Source organism: Podarcis gaigeae, assembly GCF_964106915.1.
Source record: "Podarcis gaigeae genome assembly, chromosome: 10".
Classification (NCBI taxonomy): Eukaryota; Metazoa; Chordata; class Lepidosauria; order Squamata; family Lacertidae; genus Podarcis; species Podarcis gaigeae.
In genome coordinates, this window is record NC_139686.1 from 50,298,870 (window position 1) to 50,313,777 (window position 14,908).

The window sequence follows — 14,908 nt, forward strand, 5'->3', positions numbered from 1 at the left end:
TGCTACCGATACCCTAGCTTGCTGAGCACATAGAAGAGTCCATTTCAAGTTGCTTCCTTTGCACAACTTGCCCTTGGCAACCTAGCCCTATCATCCAATGGCTGGTTCTTCTTGTCTACTCTGAATAGCTTCAAAGAGTGAAGGGTTAACCCATGTGAATCATTTTTACAGCTCACAGTTGTAGTGGACTAACAAATAGCACAAGGCAGATTCAGTTTTATTTATTTACAGTAAAATGCAGCTCCTATAAAACATATAGAAAGATTTTGCAACTACGCGAAGTCTGGAGTGTGGCAACTTTTCTGCAGTGGCTCCCTGTCTGCGGAATTCTGTCCCCAGGGAGGTTTGCCTGGTGCCTTCATTATACATCTTTAGGCACAGGACAAAAATGTTCCTCTTTAACCAGGCCTTGGGCTGATTCACATCCAATGCCCTTTTAATACATGGGGTGCGTTTTTTTTGGGGGGGTATTGGGTTCTTTTTCTTTTTGTTTTAATTATGTACTTTATGTTTTTATATTGTGATTATCTCCTGTGAACTGCCCTGAGACCTGCGGGTATAATAATGTACTGATTTGTGGTGTGGAGGATGTGCTAAATGGGCAATAAATCCATGTGAGAGAAGGGCAGCCTGGACCAGGAAACCAATGCAGTACCTTGACAACTTCACAATGCTAGGAAGAGTGGTCAAAGAAAGTGTCTGGTAAGAACCAGGATTCATAGGCTATTCAAAGAGGGAATTCCCTACTGTTCCCAACCAGACTCAAAGCGGAAGTACAGTATAGTTTTTGCATACATAGTAGGAGTTTTCCCCTTTAAATATGAATCAATTTAGGGAGCAGATAATAAATCAAGTAGGCTACTAATTAATAAAAACTCTTAAGAGGGATCTCACCAAGGAGTATTAGTCTTGGTCTAATGATAGCATTAAGGTCTTTATGTCACTGGGTTGTTGCTTTTGGTTTATTTCTACGCAGGACTCTTTGAATTCCTCTTTCATTTCACCCAGTGAACATTGCAGGAAGGTCTAGTAATTGCTCACAACAACATTGGATTCAATAGCTATTAGAAAGCAGAGTTGCCTACCTGTAGCTGTTACTCTCTGTGCAATCAGTCACATGTAGGTGAGGGCAAGCATGCAGATCACGAACTGGAACCTTCTAGAAGTTTTAGAACTAACTTTGTAAAGTTTAAACAAAACTGTTCATCACTTCATGACAACAGCTTCAAGTAGAGACTTCCAGAAAGGAAGGGATACAGAAAACAGCACTCAGGGGATAAATACCAGAACCAAACTGAATGAAAATGATTGTGATGAAGACTAGGGTTGTGCCACATATTTCCTTATTTCACACTGAATTGGAAGTAGGGCTGAACTGAAAATTCACTCTGAACTTTGGGGTCCTTGGGTGGTGAACTTTACTCATTCACTTTCTGGCTCTTGTTTTCCAATGGCAACAGCAGGGTTGCTCCTGGTACACTGGCCCTTCTTGACAACCACCATTTTGGTTTCTCCATATCAATGGCACTATCAGTGATGTTACATCATACTTGAGCACCATTTATAGAGACAGTTCTGGGGACGGGGTGATGGTGAAAATGGTAACACTCGCTAGCAGATACAATTTCCTCCCAAGAATGCCTCTCATGTAGTGCCAATGAGGGTAACATTTCCATCTCCCTCCATAAATGTTCCTTTGAATGATTCTATGTGATAACATAGGACTGCTCACAGGTTGTTGTTTTTCAATTTCACTCCTTTTTTCAATTTCAAATTCACATTTGAGTCATGCTAGTGATCCCACCTTCAGGGAATCATGTCTGGAACAAGACAGCTTGTGCTACATAGTAGATCTGATTTGGCTGTGTAATGACATCACTGAGGACATACAAAGCCAATCAGAAGTGAAGACAATGCTTCTGAAATATGACACACAGAGAATACCAAGTCATGCAGTTAACAGGATGACATAGTAATAATACTTGGCAGATTAAATTTGACTATGCAATTGTTTCACTGAAGACCCGCAAAGCCAATTCAGAGTTAGGATAATACTTTCTAAATAGGAAACACTTTAGAGCAATCACTGGAAAATGGCGGAAGACCAGATGCACGGGTCTGAGGATATGAAATATGAAGTATGTTAATGAAAACCAGTGAGTTCTTATAGCTCAAGCCAAGTTAAAAAGCCATACAAAGGAGACTGACACTATAGTGTGAATATTTTTATATATATTTGGTCATTGGGCATATCATTGTATGATTTCTCATCATTGTCTTTCTTTTCACTCAGTAATATTGTTGAAGCCATAATGCAACATTTCAATATTTGCACGTGGATATTTACTTTGATGGAGCAGTATTCCATAAATGTACATTTTTTAAAAAATGCCAATAAATTTGAAGTGGTGATATTTCTAAGCGTAATCTGTTAGACCTTTAATTAGAACAAAAGGGGTGTCAACTAATCCATAGATCCAGTGATGACAAAAAAACCAAACTTCTGAAGAACAAAACTTCTTTCTGTGGATTAGGTTCTTCCGATTCTCTTTCATAAACAAATCTATATAACCCTCTGGAAAAGTCAAATGACAATTGTTACATATAGAGTACCATTAATACATTTATTTAATTATAATTTATTTTTCAACCATAAAACGGACAGAGCATGGTCCTGGTCTACTCAATAGGAAAGAAAATGATAAAAAGTAACTTCTAAAAAAATCCAAAAAACACCAGTATCAAATAATACTAATATCAATATTGCCTGAAATACAAAGAAACAGCCAATGTGTCTATCTATATAAACTTTAATTAAGAACCTTGCATTGAAAAGCAGATGATACAGTATATAGTTAGCTGTGCTGACAACTGCTGGGAACTTAATGTCTGCATTAAATTTGTACAATTGTGTTGAACAATGTAAATCTGAGATTAGCTAATTAGCACGAAATGATGAAATTTAGCTCACCTGTCTTCCGGATTAAATTAAGTAAAGTGTGCTTTGACTTCCCGAATTCTCTTCATGCAAAAGTGATCTGGTTTTGTTCCTTATATCACGTTAGAAACGAAAAGGCAATCATGCAGTTTGGCAAAAGAAAAAAATAATAATTGTGTTTGTAGGTTACAAAAATATGAGTCACACACTGCATAAAAACCAAACCAAATTAAAACATATCACAGAAGGCTTCCAAGGTATTAGTTTCTTACGTATGAAGTCATCTTAGTTTCCTTAAAACAATTACATGATTTATGAAACTCAGCAGTGCTTGTGTAGCTTTTGAAATTCCTCTATAGACAAATTGTCATTTTCACCTGTTTTCTTTTTTAAAAAAAGTTTCAACTTGTAACAAAGAGTCAAAATTAAACTAAAACGGTATTATTGATATATATATATATTCATGTAGGGTCTAGGCTTTTAAAATGTAAATTTACAGTACAAAAAATCATACAAATTAAAGACAGGGTTGGGGGGAAAGTCTATTCTTGCTTCATTTAAATAGTATTAACATGGGCATCTACAGTACCAGTCCTAAAAAGTTAAAGTCTATCTCTAAAGCAGCTAGCAAGGCTGTGCTAATAAAATATGGTCAAAGCTTATAATTCTTGAAGCCTCAGACATTGCACGATTACTTGAGCCAGCTGAATCAGTATGCAGTGGATGGTGTTTGCCCACCCTAGCCCACCCACATTCACACCAAATTCCCAGCACACCATGAATTCTGAAAGAAATACGTATTTCTTTTTAACAGCTTTAAATACAGCATAGAAACAGTCAGAACAAAGACATTCTATACCTCTTACGGAAGTCCCGGTTTTGAAAACATAAGTAATACTCAAAGCAGACAGAACAGTTGAGAACTATCTGAATTTTAATAACATCTTTCTATCTCCTGGGATCATTTAATAGGGAAAATCATGTTAGACCTTTACAACTCTTATTTACATCTCTAGGAAGTAGAACAATATTAATTTATTGGAAAATGCAAATCATTCTCCTAATGGTTGGCCTTCCCTAAAGTAAGGCAATATGTGTGTCACAAAAAAATAAATAGGATAACTTTTGTTATTTGCTATTTGTCTTTTCACTGCATATCCGATTTGTTATTATTGAAAATGATTTGAGCTTTTAAAGATCATTTTAAATACTTTTAACTATTTAAATATTGATCCAAATGTGGAATTGCTTTTCAAATTTCCATCATGCCATTATACTGGCTAGTAAAAAATGATTAGACTGTATATAATGTTGGAATTTAAATTGTGAAATTCATGACAGAATTGGAATAATTCAAATTGTGACAGGAACATTTGGATGCAATGAAATATTAGAAGTAAATTTGCTCATATAACTATTAATATTACTTACAGCAAAATAAACCTCTATATGACTGCAGAAATTCATACTTGGCTTGACTAGCATTATTTCTAAAAGACCGTGTCGATTTTAAATATTATTTTAAAATTAAGGTGCGGGAATATCCTTTACTGTTAATACTCGTATGAACTCCGAATCCATCTAAAATAAGATTCATCGCTATTGAACTTGGATTTCAGTGTTCTTCGCCCACATTCAGTCACTTCAAGAAGAAAAGCGTTTTAAAAAATGAGTGCAATGTTTTTGCTTTGACTGTGTCTCTAAAAACCTGAAAAGTCATAATTGATAGGGGCCATTCAAAAATATGCAGTACACAAAACAGATAGGATAGTACGGACAGACGTAGTTACTCCTACATATACCACATACAATCAACATTTCAATCTCTATTATGTTTTCACGATTTGTTATTAAAGTTAAAGCACCTATGTGTGGTGATTTTACTTTTACTGTACAGCCTATGTTATTGGATTTTAACACTGTAACTTGCCCCATTGGACCGAATCATGCAACTGCCGCAGATCAGCACAAGTGTTTTATAAGGCATAACTGGAACAAGTTAAAAATCATTCCTCAAACTTTCAAAAGTTGAGTTGCTTGATGAAGGAGTTCCTGCCTCAGTCTTTTTTTCTTCTTCTGAAATCCATGATTAAGTCAGGAGGATAATTTTCTTGAAAGTGTAATTTATTTGGCTTAGGATAGTGCCACAGGAATAATAATAAAAAAAAGAATTGACATCCTCTCAGGTTGGAAGGTCCTTTGAACTCAGTTGAGGACATGTTAAATCCAGCTACATTCAGAATTCCAGGTAGGCAAGGATGCCAATAGCAGACAGCAATAAACCAAGACAACTGGGCGATATTCCAGCAGCAATTCCTGTAAATGAAACAGATTTGGCTTTCGTTAAGGGATAGCCATTATGTTATATGCAAAATAAAATGGGATGCTCATCAAAATGCTTGACAAATATTTTCTGAAGCAATGAAGGTTGTGATCCAAAGTAAGGGTGTGGATTGATTTAATAACAAATTTAAAAAATAGAATGAATGGGAACAATTTGTTCATTAATTGTGGTTCGAGGGCCCGACCCCCGCGAAGTGAAATGAAGACACAAGGACACGTGATATAAGGTTAATGGGCTAGAAAAGGCCACAACTTTATTGATTACAGCAATGAAAAGGTATTGACTTAGGCATTGGATCGAAACAAGTGGGTTTATTCACCAGGGGTTCATCACCTGTTGATGCTAATCCAACTATAGGCTCACCCCTGATGTCACCGCGGGTCGTGCCATGGCCTCCCGCCAAGCAGGCATCGGACAGAATACACGACCGCCAGATTCCTTTAACGGCATACCCCTAAAAATTGAAGGCATAGGCGATGGCCACACCTAGCACTTTGACACACCACAACACAATATTCCAATGCCTAACCTACCCACCAATACCACCAAAGTTGTGACAATTGCTACGAGGTAGGCGAAAAAACCAAAAAGCCTATTGCCAAATGGAAAAACTCCTACCAGGCCCCCCGGGCAACCAGGGAGACCAACCTAAGGTCCATAGCAAGGCCAATGACCTAAGCCCTAACTAAAAGGGAGTGGAGGGTGGGTGACTCGTGACGGGTCGACGATGAGGAATGAGCCCAGGGAAAGGCTGGCACTGCAGCAAAAGGCTGCTGAACACGCCCCCACCGCGGCACCTGGTTGGGTGGCCACCGGGGGGGGCGTGAGCGCCAGCCAGGTGAGCTGGAGGCAGGGGGCAACGCCCCCTGCTGGGCGGTGCTCGGGATCCCGCCCACAACCACTCCCCTCTCTTTCAGGGAGGAGAGTCTTTACTAATGAAGAAACCAATGCCATGTATGAATGCCAGAACTGTCCTATTTTTTCTTGTTCATTCTGAACTACTTTGGAGCCACTTTAGATTACATTGCAATTAGATGGCATGTACATTATTTAGGTGGCAATCTGATACACATGGTAAAATGGATGTCCGGGGGAAATTTCCAAAAGGCAGCGCAAGCTCAACAACATTTGGGGTATCCTAGTTTTTACTTTTTGAAATATGGCAACCCGTAGTATAGGATTACACTGTTAGTTGCCAATAATATAGAGATACTTCTCTCTCTCTCGCTCGCTCTCGCTCTCTTTCAAGTTTGGCAACTTCAATTCTTTTTGGGGAGCAGTTGAATACCTGAAATTTTAAGGCCAATTAGATGGAAAGGAAGTTCTAGGTAGGGGAGTAGTAGTTGGAAGGCAACAGGAAATTTTAAAAAAATGAGTGGAAGTAATGAAAATGAATTAAATGATAAGGAAAAAACCAGCTATTTTAACCTATGGATAAATATCCAAATGAGTTTTTAAACTGTGGTTCTTGAAAGAAGCAGAGACAACATTGAGGTGGACCAAAACCACATCCACACTTCTCATTTCACATACCAGTGTACTACATGTGAATAACACATGCATAGGGCTAGGCATTGCTTAAACACATAACAGGCAGGCAATATTGGTGCCAGCAGGAGATTTCTCCCTAAGGGTCCTAGGCATATGTTGGGTCTGTGTCTCCTGTCAAGTCTCAGTGCAGGGAGTGAAGATATAAGCCTTCTCTTCCTGCACATTGCCTTTACAGTGAGAATTGAGCTCCCCAACCACTGTAATTTGTCAAGGGGCCCCTGAGTGCATGCAGAACCAACCTGCAAGCAGGAGGTCCTGTGTTGGATTTTCTTTACAGATGCTTTCCATGTGTATTTAGTAGCAGAGTTAGAAAGAACCCAAAAACCATAGGATTAAGCGAAAGGGAACCTGACTTGTTCACAAGCTCACTGTAAGAGACTGCAGTGATTAAAGAAAACCAAGGGGCACATTCCAACTTATCTAGAGAGTACAGCCTGTGCCACAGGACAGCTGAGTCAAGAGTGATCTTGTTTAGTTATTTATTCACTGGACATAATCCTTTTTTTAAGTATTAAAGGGACTGAGTAGAGGCTATGCAGTTTCCCAGCCTTGATAATAGTTCAGTTCCTTTCCCTGATATGTTATTCTGCTACTTAATGGGGGAAAGGGTAAATGTAAAAAATCTGAAAAACAAGATCCGAACTTGATTCCAATGCAACCTATTTCTGTATACTGATGAATTGTTGTTAGTATTTGTTCTGCAACAATTGTACTACAATGGCATGCACCTTGCAGAAAAATAATAATTCTGTAATATAATTCAGGTTTATTTTAAAATCTACATACCTGGAATTTTTACTTGAGCTACTTCTCCATCTCCCCCTTCGCTGTGCACCCGAACTTCAACAACATATTGACCTTTAACAGGGGCTGGAACTTCTATATAATGTTTGCCAGTACTAAACAGTGTGCCATTAAACTGGCCATCTGGTCTATACAGCACCTTTCAGGGACAAAATATGACACGGTACAGGATGTAACTCCAGAGAATAAATCAAATGACAAAAAGGCAAGCTGTATCTTATTCTAGAAAAAGCATTAAAGAAATAGCTACAAAATGAACTCCCCCCTCATTCAACTGTAGAAAAATTAAATGCTGAAACACGTAAAGTAACTGACCAGATCCCCAGTTTTAACTATTATGGGCTTTTAGGGCAAACTAGATGTAATGTCAGGACATCTATGATAGGCTTTCTGTGTGGTTTTTAAGAACATCAGATGCAAGCACATGTGTGAGAGACCATGTTTGTTTTATGAGTTGGAGAGTTTTGGGTCCGAGCTGCAGTGCAGAATCAGGATCTTCTTAATATCCTTCCATCTGTGTCATGGTTTTCAAATCCTGCTGTTGGAGCTGCTATTTGCCTTACATGACATAAGGGGAATGGTTTAAAAAGCCGCCTCTGCACCATGGAGGTTTAAAGAAGAAATTCAACTTTAGCTAATCCAACCAGTCCAAAATTCATAACATATTATGAAGAAATGTGAGATAAATAATTATGAATGCTTTCATAAACCAGCATGATTTTCAGTCAAGATATATACCTTTAAGGTGTATTCAAAGCAATACTTAAAAAAATGAACAAAAACAGAACACATCTTGGGCACCTGGTTGAGAGGGTATTGGCAAATTATACCCACACTACAGGAATGTGTGCTTAAATGTTTTTTGTTACTTGTATTCTGGAGGTCAATATAGATGGAAATGGGTTGAGATTCACGGGAACCCGAGATGATTACTAGCTCCACTCAACACAGAGTGAAAAGAGATGTTCTAGCAGGACAACCAATCTTTGGCTTCCTTCTTAGTGCCTTCATCATGGGTAAGTAAGTAGCAAGTAGTAAGCACTGGTGGTAGTGACACGAGACAGTTTCCAGAAGTCGGAGAGCCACTTCCACACCTGCCTCATCTGAGCAATAACTGAGAAGAAATCAGGATTGGTTCTCCATATCCTCCATGGATCACCTCTTTTTCTATGCTTCATGGACTATGGTTCCTGATTCTTGCTTTTAGCTGGAAAAGCAAGTGTCATAAGATTTCCCAAGTCATCACCACCTACACTGATGTCCAAAAGAGCGTACTCCACCCTTTTTAGTCACTGGGGGGGAAAAGGCAGCATGATTTCTAGGCTTGCCTTGGTAATGAGAGCACAAATTACAAAACAGGGTTGTGTTTTTGGCCATGGTTGATTTGCACACCTGTTTGAATGAGAAGAACTGTGGGGTAGAGAGATATGTACTTCTGAATTATGTAGCTTGTTTTCATATCACGCCAAGACTCATGCTCAGATAACAGTTTCTAGGAGTATATAGACAGCATAACTAGCAAGGTAATATTGAAGTCAGTTTCAGGAGTTTTACTGAAGTATTCATATTAGCCTAACTGAGGTTAGCTGTTTATACATTCTGATGTTGCTCCTTGAAGCTGATTCTAAGTCAATTAATAGACAAGTGAAGTGATAAATCGTATTTGCTAAATTACGCAATGAGGGCACAGCATCTTAATACAGATCTTACTTTATATCCTTTCACAGTAGATTCATTGGACTGTGACTTGACATGGTCCCATGTTATGATGTACTTCGAACCAGATCTTACAGAACTGATAATTCTTGGTCGCTGCCTTGGAGCTGGAAAATATTACATGACTTTTATTTCTGGTGTGTACAGGAAGATATCCCCCACCACCACCCCGTCACACACAAACACCATGAGAAAGTTACAGAGCAATCCAATTCCCTGATCCCCTGTTCTGGAATGGGTTTGGATGAGGCCGAGGTGTGCCTTCACTGAGCCATGCGCAGGTGAGCTCCATTAGAAGTCCCGCTCGTGAGAGTGGCCGGCTGAATGGCTAGCAGAAGCTACTGCTGGGGGTATCACCACTGACAGTAGCCAATGGAAACCCTCAAAGAAAGCACAGAAATCCCTGATATATTTTGGGGTGGAGCTAGGCTGGCATAGAATCTGTTGGGTTCCAAACCACCTGTGCTTCTGTCATTTTGCAGCATTGATCCAGGCCTCTTTGCCTGGATAACAGAAAGTAGGAAATCAGCAAATGAAGCATTTTACTTACGTGCTTTTTCTGTAATGAAAGCCAAACGGTTACTGGGAGGTCCAACGCCCGCAAAGTTGAAAGCTGCCACATCTGCGTAGTAGTGTGTGTCAGGCTTCAGGTTTTCCAGCCTCACTGAAAAATTCTGACTGCTCACTTGTACTTTATTTGCTTCTATTTCTCTCCCACGACTAGGCCAGTAGCGGATCTGTAAACATGAGACATGTGTTTATCTGAGAACAAGAATGAATTTCAAACAACAGTGCTCATCGCTTGACTGCCACTTGTTCCTAAAACAATGATACATAAGGTCTGCAAACAGAAGAGCTCTCCGATTCCAGCTCAAATTTTGCAACAAAAGACACTGGTTCAGTTCTGGCAGCGCTCTGTGCATTTGGAAACATGTGCAGTGGCAAACTTTACTTAGCACAAGACTTTTGAACAAGAATTAGAAACTGGATAGCAGAGCAAGATATAGTTAGACCTATACAGGAAATAGGAAATGAAAAGAGCGGAGGGACTGTGTCCAGTTCTGGGCACCACAGTTCAAGAAGGACACTGACAAACTGGAACGTGTCCAGAGGAGGGCAACCAAAATGGTCAAAGGCCTGGAAACGATGCCTTATGAGGAACAGCTAAGGGAGCTGGGCATGTTTAGCCTGGAGAAGAGGAGGTTAAGGGGTGATATGATAGCCATGTTCAAATATATAAAAGGATGTCACATAGAGGAGGGAGAAAGGTTGTTTTCTGCTGCTCCAGAGAAGCGGACAGGGAGCAATGGATCCAAACTACAAGAAAGAAGATTCCACCTAAACATTAGGAAGAACTTCCTGACAGTAAGAGCTGTTTGACAGTGGAAATTGCGGCCAAGGAGTGTGGTGGAGTCTCCTTCTTTGGAGGTCTTTAAGCAGAGGCTTGACAACCATATGTCAGGAGTGCTCTGATGGTGTTTCCTGCTTGGCAGGGGGTTGGACTCGATGGCCCTTGTGGTCTCTTCCAACTCTATGATTCTATGATTCTATTCTATGATTCTAGGGATGAGACAGTAGACTCATTTCAACAATTAAACTTGCTATCTCCTTTTTAAATTCAAAAGCTGTTTTTTTTGTTGTTGTTAATTACTACTACCATGCAGAGGAGGAAAGCCCAGCTTGTAAGTTGACTGCATTATGAAGAGGGATTCTAAATTAGTCCTCCTAGTTCAAACTAGAAACAGGAGAAACCTCCCCTTCAAAATGGTAACAGAGAACAGCAACAGGACACCAATAAGCAATGGCCCAATGTTTTCAAAGTCCACAATGCATTCAACCAAGGGTTGCCAACCCTTTTTGGACCAGTGAATTCATTTTTAATTTTGAGAGAGTGCAGTCGCAAATAGCTGCTATTCTGTGTGTGACATAATACAAAATGGCTTCCACAGGGAGTATGGCAAAACATAGAATTACAGAGATGGTTCATTTTATATACTTTAATTAATAATAAATATTTTTAGCTCACCTCATACCCTGTAATAGCTGGACTAAGAATATGCTGCCAAGAAACAGAGGCTTCTGTGGATGATCTGACTCTTACTTTCACATTTCTAGGTCTTTCAACAGGAGCTAGAAAAATGAGTAATACAATTCACTTCAAATGCTACAAGTGAGATATTCTACAAGCAATTCCTTGATTTACAATGAACTTGTAGCTACTTTGGCAGCTCTAAATACCAACTAATTTAGAAGGTTGTAGCCAGAATCTCCATTAATGCACTGTTCTCAAAGGCAGCAGTGTGATAAACCTGGGATTGCCAACTTGTTTGGGACCAATGGACAATTTTTGAATTTTGATCAAGTGCTGGGTGCATGAATCACAAAGCAGCTGCTATTGGGGGAGGCAGTTGTTATAATACGAAGTGGCTGCCAAGCCATAGTGCAAAATTAGAAAGATAGTCGCCGCCAACAACCTCATGATTACCCTTGGAAGTCACCTATGTCCTGCTGATAAAGATTGTGGATTTTACATATGGATTTTACACACACACACACACACACACACACACACACACACACAGCAGCCACCTAATACCAACAGGGATCAATTCTCACTACCAGGAAAAATACCAGAGGTTAGCCACCCCTAACTTATATTGATGGTTCTTCCCCAATGGAATCAGCATCCTCCAAGCATTACAAAATAGGAAATACTGCTGTTACTGCTGCTGCTGCTGCTGCTACTACTACTACTACTACAACAACTACTACTACTGCTGCTGCTGCTGCTAAGCAGCTCCTGGCATAGTTTTGCATAGGCTTTTGTAATCCTGTCAGTGTTTCAGTGTTGTTTTTAATTTGTTTTTTACTTAAATGATCTGTCCTGGGGGGTTCAAAAGGCAGCTAACTAATTTTTGAAATCATTGAATCGAAAAACAAACACAAACAAATGCACAAACAACTTATAAACTTTACAGAAGTTATTCATTAATGCAGATAAGATTGTAGGATTGTAGGATGCCATGGTACTTTCAGCATATAGCATCTGAGGCATAGTGCTTAGAATACATCCTTAGACAAAGACGCAAAGGTATCTGAACATACAACTTCCAGGCTGTCTTTCTGGCTGGATATGCCTTGCACACAAACACTGGACATGTATCACATTGCTTTGCAGACAGAATAAATACAGACATATAGTTTTGAACATATTACCCTGAATGTTTCAGTAATAAACATTATCTTGTATATTTATTTAAGTGTAGGGGGGAAAAATCCAGATTACCATAATTTATATAAGCAGTCAGATTTGTGAAAAGAAGACACATAGGACAGTCTACTGTCTATGAAAGATTTAATTTTTCGAGCACAGATCACTTCTGTTTTGAGGATTCTTAGCAACAAGTTGCAACAGACAAGGCGCTGCTGCCTAAGCTCAGGAAACCTTTCATATATTTAATCTTCTAACTGGGCACCCAGTCAACTATACATCAAAACAGGGAAAAACAGTTACATATCTGTTGAAGGGCATTGAACAAAACCTAACCATCCTGTACGGAACGTTATTTTTTAAAAATTAGCATTCAGTGAGTGACAGCTACTAAAACAAATTCATAATTTTAATCAATTATCCACCGTTGCAAAGGCATGGCCCCTGTTACTAAAAACTAAGGCAGTCTGCCAGAAAAATGGTTTTTCACATGGTGATTACAGTCAGCGACTGGTGGCCTGATGGTCTGAAGCTTTTGAAGCATGCTTTCTTACTTCAGGATCTTCTCTTGAAGACACAGGATTATCAGAAGAAGACAAAATTTTCTGAGTTCAATTTTTACAAAGAGTTAATGTGAATTCCACAAAGTCATTCTTGGAACTTTCAGAACCTGAAGTACCCTTTTCAGATAACTACATGTAGTCTATAATCCTAGGAACCTTCATCTGGTGCTGGGGGCAGGTGTGTAACTTTTAGTTCCCGTCTTTCCAAAATATCCTGCAAGTATACATATAAAAGACTGGGCCTTGATTTATGTGTACAAATCCTCCAATTCCATGTGTCATTTTATGCTTTTATTTTATTGGTTTTTAGGCTGCAGTTTTTGTTTTAATGGATATTGTTTTTATATCATACATAGTCTATACTGCTTAGAGTTTATAAATTCTTTTAAATAAATATAATAAACTATAAAGTGAAGTCACCCTTTATCTATCTCTCTCTCTCTCTCTCTCTCTCTCTCTCTCTCTCTCTCTCTCTCTCTCTCTGCTGAGGCCTTTGTGGAATTCACATTAACCGTCTGTAAAATTTGTACCGGAAATTGTCAATCTTTAGGTACATGGAGAAAAATTTGTCAATGCAGGGAGCTCACTTATATTTCTAGCACAGTTGCAGATTCCAAAAAAGTGACTCTTCAAATATTAATAATGTAGGGCTCTTAATCGACTAAACCTTTTAATCTTCTATCCCAAAATAGATAAGCCTTTGATCTGATCCAGCAGTGCTATTTTTATGTTTTTATGTTATGTTCTTATAGTCTCTTACCTTTCCAGGGACAATCACATGTGTGGAATTACATATACTTTTGGTTGGATATACACTTTGTCATAGTTAAAGAAGATGCAATGCAATCAATGGGACTAAACTGAAGTAAACTGAACTCTAAGGAGGATAATGTCTGGATCCAACCCTTAAGTTTTCCGAAAGCAGAACAGCAATTGTTCATTATATAAATTAGAATGAGGCTTATTATGGGTTGAAAAGTTAAGAAAATGTGATTTCAAAAGCATTTTGATGTCACAAATTTCAGGTAAAGTCATTGTTGTGATAAACTTGTGAAGAAATGTATTAATAGAAATGAATGATTTTTTTTATACCTAAAACAATGCTTTAGTTAGATATATCCAGATTGGCTTAGAGCTAAAAACAAACAAACAAACAAATTACATGTTGAATACCCCAAAATGAGTATTCTGCTTGAATTTACAAAGTTTCTTGCATGAAAATGGAACCATGATCTATTAAGTCTGAGATGGTCATGAATAGTCTTGACTGCCAATGTATTGATACCAACTCAGTTCCCTGCTCCCCCTACTCTATTATTTCTACTTACCATCATCTGCTGAATAAATGATAGCAGTGAGGCTAAATGGTCCTTCTCCTTTGTTATTAAATGCTTTCACTTTCACTTGATATTTTGATGCTGGGATCATTGATTCATCTTTATGGACATACCGACCAGTGTCAGGCTGAGGAACTATAACTTTTTTCCATACAACTTGATCAAAGGGCTTGAAGGCTACTACGTATCCAAAATTGTTACCAAAGTGATATTCTCGTGGTAAAGGCTATAAAAAAAAGACAAAAGGTTGAGAATTATTTTTTGGATGAAGGAGAACTCACAAGCAAAATGCTATCATGTATCCCCAGGTCCTAACAGGAGGGTTCCAGTACAAGGTTTCAGCTAGCCTGAAACAGTTCAGAGCATGAGAGAAATCAGATTACGGTATTTCAGGAGGAGGCAACCAAAAAGTACTTCCTCCCACTTGTCCATATTCTGCTAAAG

General features: G+C 38.7%; 1 protein-coding gene and 1 long non-coding RNA gene across 10 annotated transcripts in view; one reads left to right on the forward strand and one right to left on the reverse strand.

Annotated features, from left to right (window-relative positions):
- Positions 1-2,215: 2,215 nt before the first annotated feature.
- Positions 2,216-14,908, reverse strand: part of CNTN1 (contactin 1) — a 157,346-nt gene continuing 144,653 nt past the window's right edge. For all 9 annotated transcript variants that reach the window (XM_083699077.1, XM_083699080.1, XM_083699083.1 and 6 more), the window contains 6 exons: positions 14,456-14,690; positions 11,380-11,483; positions 9,904-10,090; positions 9,348-9,460; positions 7,620-7,776; positions 2,216-5,254 (listed from right to left, as the gene is read on the reverse strand). In XM_083699077.1, the coding sequence (XP_083555203.1) occupies positions 5,175-5,254; positions 7,620-7,776; positions 9,348-9,460; positions 9,904-10,090; positions 11,380-11,483; positions 14,456-14,690 (876 nt within the window). In that variant the 3' untranslated portion in view covers positions 2,216-5,174. The remainder of the gene's footprint in view (positions 5,255-7,619; positions 7,777-9,347; positions 9,461-9,903; positions 10,091-11,379; positions 11,484-14,455; positions 14,691-14,908) is intronic.
- Positions 2,224-11,359, forward strand: LOC310825748. The gene is made up of 3 exons (XR_014555511.1): positions 2,224-5,448; positions 6,209-10,404; positions 10,918-11,359. It is a non-coding gene; the product is annotated as an uncharacterized lncRNA (long non-coding RNA).